This window comes from Malus sylvestris, chromosome 8 (assembly GCF_916048215.2).
Source record: "Malus sylvestris chromosome 8, drMalSylv7.2, whole genome shotgun sequence".
NCBI lineage: Eukaryota > Viridiplantae > Streptophyta > Magnoliopsida > Rosales > Rosaceae > Malus > Malus sylvestris.
Window position 1 is genome coordinate 19883131 of NC_062267.1, and position 6221 is coordinate 19889351.

General features: G+C 39.3%; 1 protein-coding gene across 1 annotated transcript; it reads left to right on the forward strand.

The window, feature by feature from the left end:
• The first annotated feature begins 483 nt into the window (after positions 1-483).
• On the forward strand, positions 484-4690 carry LOC126633197 (O-fucosyltransferase 10-like). Its single transcript, XM_050303768.1, has 10 exons — positions 484-1057; positions 1649-1727; positions 1868-1935; positions 2154-2242; positions 2549-2746; positions 2853-3057; positions 3155-3322; positions 3410-3577; positions 3684-3874; positions 4004-4690. Exons 1-10 carry the CDS (start codon positions 677-679, stop codon positions 4182-4184), a joined length of 1728 nt encoding a protein of 575 aa, XP_050159725.1. The 5' UTR covers positions 484-676; the 3' UTR covers positions 4185-4690.
• The last annotated feature ends 1531 nt before the right edge of the window (positions 4691-6221 follow it).

A 6221-nucleotide genomic window follows, 5' to 3' on the forward strand; every position in this document is an offset into this window, starting at 1 on the left:
GGGTTTATTAGATTTTCTTCTTGATGGTGTTGGCTTTGTGCGGGTGTTGTGGCAGGCTTAGAGGAGCGGCATTTTTCTTGTTTCAGGTCTAGAGCTTTTAGTTTAGAATTTGTTGTGGACTATCTCTTGATTGGCCATTTTCATTGTATTTTCTCTTTCAGTTGGGTTGTGCTTTTACTTATTCCTTTCTTTGTGGCTTTCCTTAAATTGTACTAGCCATCTTGATTAATGAATTTTATTATCTTTGACACAAAAAAATACAATAATAGAGATTATTTATTAATTAAAACTAACCCATAAAAACCCAAAACGCACTCTACTATATTTTGTCACCTTGTACACATCCAATTATTTAGAGCCTCTTCGGCCCGAAAATTGTTACTAATCGTGTATTACCACCAATTGTCTTTTTTAAGTGGAAAAAAAAATAAAAAACCTGAAAAAATAAGCTGACCCGCCATCCCAAGATTCCCAACTGTCCCCTTCATTGGCTTACCGATCAAGCATTCAAGCTCCTCTCTCTCTCTTACTATTTCTCCTAAAATTCTTGCTGGAAGTTGGAACTCACTGTGTCAAAAACCAAAACCAAAACCCATATTTCCTTTTTTCCACTCTCTCTCTCTAGAATTGTCTCTGCACTTTCTCTCTCTAAACAGACACACTCGCACTTCACTTGATGGGAACGAAAGCAAAGGCGCACCACCACCAATACAATGCTAATGGTGCAGGTGGTGGTGGAGGCAACGGCAGTGAGAGCAGCAACAGCACCTCACCTAGCCCACCTCCGTCGCCTCGCCGTCACTTCACAGTCCCTCACTGCCGCCGGAAGCTCCGCACAAAAACCATCTCCGTCGTCTCTGGTTTTCTTCTCCTCCGCCGATTCCTCCGCTTACTGGTGGTGCTTCCCCTGCTCTACGTCTCGGGCCTGCTCATGTGCGTGGGCCCGTTCTCCGGTCTAGTGGGCCATACCCCTCTTCCCGGTTCCGTTTACCGCAGTCACGAGATGTTTCAGCTGCTCTGGCCTCACATTCTGGCCGATAATTCGACTCCAATTGAGGTTTGGATTCTTGGGTTTTTTCCTCATTTATCATTTTCTGTTTGGTTTCTGGGAAAATGCAGGAAAAGGGTTCTTCTCCTTCAGCTTTTCCAAGCAAGAAAAGCATGAAAAGAATACGAAATACAATTTTTGGACTTGGGATTTTCGTTTTGGAGCTAAAAGACAGAAACTTTACTGAAATAAGACCGTTGCAGTGTAAACCTTCGATTTCAATTTTTTCCCATGTCCTTTCAGATCAAGTAAACGTAGGAATGTAGGACAGTTGCTTAATTTTGCCTTTTTTCTCTTTTCTTTCCCAGTTTTGCTTTTAAAAGCAAACGTTGTCCAGTAGCACATTAGAGTCTGAATTAAGTCAACTGTAAACTTGTTGGTTTCTGGATGTGGATGTTAAATTTCAGAGATCTTTGTCTTGAGAGTAAAAAGAGTTGATAGATTCCGAAATCGGGGTTCTGTGTAGGTCAGTAAGTTTACAAGGGATTGAATTGTAAGATCAAATTACTGTGGATCAAATTATACTCAAGTTTGTCAATTATGCGTAATTGTGTGGAATTCAAGTTATTAACGGAGACAATTTGTTGTTTGTTGATGTAGTTGTCCTCTGTATGGAGATACAGAAGAAAGCTGAAAGAGCAGAAACCTTGCCCGTCATCAACTGCTGGACTACAATTAGGTATGACAAGGTAGCACAATTTTGTGTTAAGATGGCTGCCACATAATTCATTGGCAATTCAAGGTTTGGTAGTTTTGGAATCAAAGGATGTAAAGTTTTCTTCTCGTCACGTTATACTAATTTTCTCCGCTGAATTTCAGATTCCCCTGGCCCTAGTGGTTACTTGATTGTGGAGGTTAATGGTGGTCTTAACCAACAACGCTCTGCGGTATGTCAATACTTTATTATTTGTAGGCTGAATTTTTTACTAGTTGTCCTGTTAATCTTTTTCTACTTTTCAATTTTTTATTTCTTTGCTTTGAAAATTAGAGTAACAAGGCTATCAGATATCTTTAATGTGATTTTCAGCAACTTTACGAATCACCTATGTGCCGGCATATGCATTTTGTTCGTGTGATTAGTATCTTGTGTTTTTTTTCTTCACAGATTTGCAATGCTGTGGCACTTGCTGGACTTTTAAATGCAGTTCTACTTATTCCTCGCTTTGAATTCCATAATGTTTGGAGGGATCCGAGGTAAAGTAATTATTGTTGAAGTCCTGACCCTTTAAAACTCAAATGATAAGTGTGTATAACAGTGTCTAACCAACTTCACCATGTTCGGGACCAACGTTAGGTTGCCAGGTTCATGTAACGTCCTGATCTAAAATGATCAATAACGTGTATTGAAAAGCCTGCGAGAAATTTACTTTGAGAGGAAAACTCAGTCTATAGAAAGCATTATGAGAATGCCGTCTTTATTACCTTTCTTTAAATGATCTTATAAGATACTCTTATTGTGTTTTCAATTGAAATAAAAAAGCAGTATCTTTTGTTTGGCAGCACTTTTACTGATATATACGATGAAGATCATTTCATAGCCACCCTTGAAGGCCATGTTAAAGTGGTTAAAGAACTACCGGAGATGCTGATGGAGAAATATGATCACAACATCACTACCATACCAACCCTTCATGTCCAAGCTTGGGCTCCTGTCCGTTATTACACAGGAGAAGTTTATCCTGTCCTGCAAAAGAAGGGGTAGGTACTGAACTGTTTATTTTTTTTCTGTTCTATTTATATCAAACGGGCCATAACCCTTCAAGCCTGTAGGTTGTTTTTTTCTTACTCATTTTGGTTTATGCAGGGTTATCCGCATAGCTCCATTTGCTAATAGACTAGCAATGAATGTCCCACCTCCTATTCAACATTTGAGATGCCTTGCTAATTATGAAGCATTGAAATTCTCTTCTCCCATATCAAATTTGGCAAATAAACTAGTTGAACGAATGACTGAGATGAGTTCAAGGACCGGTGGAAAGTATATTGCAGTCCACCTCCGCTTTGAGGAGGTAATACAGCTCGCCTTTCCATAAACTGTTTCATCTCTTATGTTTAACGGTCTGGGAAAACTAATCATGTTGTCAACTGTTTTTCTTCATCTTGCAGGACATGGTGGCATTCTCATGCTGTTTGTATGATGGAGGAGAGGCTGAAAATGTTGCAATGAATTCAATTAGACAAAAAGGATGGGGAGATAAGTTCAAAAGAAAAGGCAGCGTAACTCTACCTGGTCTCAATAGGATTGATGGAAAGTGCCCACTAACCCCCTTGGAGGTACTCTACTCCATTCCACGTGCATCTTCTACTTACTCATAGCTGCCTACCATGGAGAAATAATCCTTTTTGGTCTTGTCCGTGTAGGTTGGAATGATGCTACGGGGTATGGGGTTTGACAACAGTACTTTAATTTATTTAGCCTCAGGGAAAATCTACTGGGCAGAGAAACATTTAGCCCCTCTGCTAAAGATGTTTCCCTATCTGCATACGAAGAAGTCTCTTGCCACCCCAGATGAGCTTGCTCCTTTTGAGGTATCTTACGAGTTTTCATGCAATGTCTGCCCACAAAAGTATTTTGTGACTAGTGAAACGAATACTTTTAAATCAACCACCCTAAAATTTTATTTACTTTTGCTAGGGATATTCATCGAGATTGGCAGCTTTGGATTATACAGTATGCTTGTTTAGTGAGATATTTGTAACAACACAGGGTGGGAACTTCCCGCATTTCCTAATGGGTCACCGGAGATTCCTCTACAATGGGCATGCCAAGACTATTATACCTGATAAGCGCAAGCTTGTTGTTCTACTGCAGGACATGAGTATGAGGTATTCTGTAGGTGTAGTTTCTGTAAAATGAAACAGTTTCTGCTTGTAATACCCCAATTTTGAGATTTCAAAGTTCATAAACGCTTACGTTTGGCTTACATTTAAACTCCGTGTATATTGGTCTTGCAGTTGGAATGATTTCAAACTTGAGATGGAAGCAATTCTCACCGAAAGTGATCGCAAGGGAAAGATAGTACCGAGAGTGAAAAAATTCACCCGAAAATCTTCTGTGTACACATACCCTTTGCCAGAGTGTAGTTGTCTCCAAAAGCACAATAACACACAGATTGTCCAGTCTACACATTCTTGATTCTTTGTTACAAAGCTATGAGAAATGGAAAAACAAACCTCGTGCTTGAGTCGTTTATTCCACCTGTGCTGTCATCAGTCAGAAGCTTTACATTGGGGGCTTTAGCTCTTTTCTTCCGTGGATTTTGAAAAGAGGCTCGTTGCTCAGAAGCCTGTTGGGAAAATGTAGATGGTATTTACAGCAGCAGGTTTTCCAATTTTGGTCGCAGAAGGATTTCCTTATTTCATGTTATTCTTCCTTCCCTTTTCGTGTGGAGGTGTTAGATCTCTTATGTGGACGTAACTGAAGTGCAAGCCGCCCTCCGGCAATGTTGGCGCATGCATTTGTGGTACGTAGTGATATATAGCATATAAATTTTGAGCTGGATTTGAAGTTGTAGATTTGGTCAGATGGAGTTGGAGGCCTAGGGATTTATGCATTGGTTTTGCAGTTTGATTGTTACTTGTTAGCCTACTTAGGCATATTTCTGAGTATATAATGGTAATACTTTGTTCTTACAAGTTTAACCATTGTTTTATATATTGGTAGCAAAATTCTGCATTGTTTACCTGGTGCGGTACATATGTGAACAAACTTAGCTCTGTTTGGATGAACGAATTTGAATTCGATAACGAGGCTACATTTACGATAGTAACATTCAGTCTTTTACTTTATCAATTTCAATTTTACTTTATTATGATGACTTACTCCAACCCTTGACTTAAAACTGATTTTTGAGGCAAATTTAACCTAAGAAATCAGCTAAGGTAAAGCATCTGGCCCACTTATGTGCGTGGATGCGCCAAAAAGAAGCTAGCTCGCAGCCCACCAACGCACGCAACACGCCGCATGTAGTTTGATTGTTCACATATGTGCGTGGACGCCGCAGTCAGTGCCCGACAGGGGGGCCCATTGTCAAGGCAACTGTCGCCCACCGTCACGAGCCTAACAACTCTATTTCTAATCCTACGGTTGGTTTCACTGGACCGTTGGTTGATCCATCAGTCTAAATTCAAATTATTTTTATAAAAATCTAATTTTAAAATACATTAAATCCAACTTGACACACCCTGACTTGGGATGTTCACTTGGATTCCGAATCGAGTTGTGTCGGCCAACATCAGAAGGGTGACGAAGCTATATAGTGTAGTGATGTGGAAAATGTGGATAAATTTAAACCTAAAAGTGTCTAAATATAAGAGTGCGCTTGTGAGCGGGAATGAACACATTTCACACATGATGTCAGAGCATAAGCAAAGTACAATAAAGTAGGATGAGAATCGTACCATTGAAGGTAACCATCTATACCATGATTTGCCAATAATCCTTGTCGACACAAAAGCTCAGCAATAAAACCTGGAGGGGCAAAAAATAAGGGTGAGTGTGTCTAAAAATAAAGCTTTGTAAAAACCTTTTCAAAAGCATAATAACCCTTCGCTGTAAAACAAGTATAGTTTCCAAAATATACATACTACGTATAGTAAGAATATACTTACCGTAGCCTGTAAAATCTCAAGAACTCAATACGTCACAAAATTCATAAATAAATACATGACGTCTGTAATAATCTAATCTCGCATAAGTAAACATATCATATCGAGTGCTCATCGATACATGTTGACATACGAGTTCATGCAGAGATATTTTGACATGAACAAGGCTGGATGTAACAATGATATACGCTCTAGTACTACAATCATGTGAAGACTGGTGCTATGCGCAGCACATACAAGTCCTAATTACCTATAGCAATCTAGGACAAGACTGGCACCTACAATGGATCCAAAGTGAGTGTACGGTACGATGTGCACATACGCGTGAAAGACTAGCATTGGCTTGGGGCGAGTACTAACACCGTTGCAGCAAACGATGAGCAGATAACATAAATATAGTCATGCCACAGTGATTCAATAATTCACATCGACATAATAGTAATAAATAAAATAGTAATCATAGTCGTAATTAAAATCCCATAAAAGTACGCATACATGTGCATCCCGTATGATTTATGATAATTTCGTAATTTCCATTATTTCGTTAATTCTTATAACATTACTC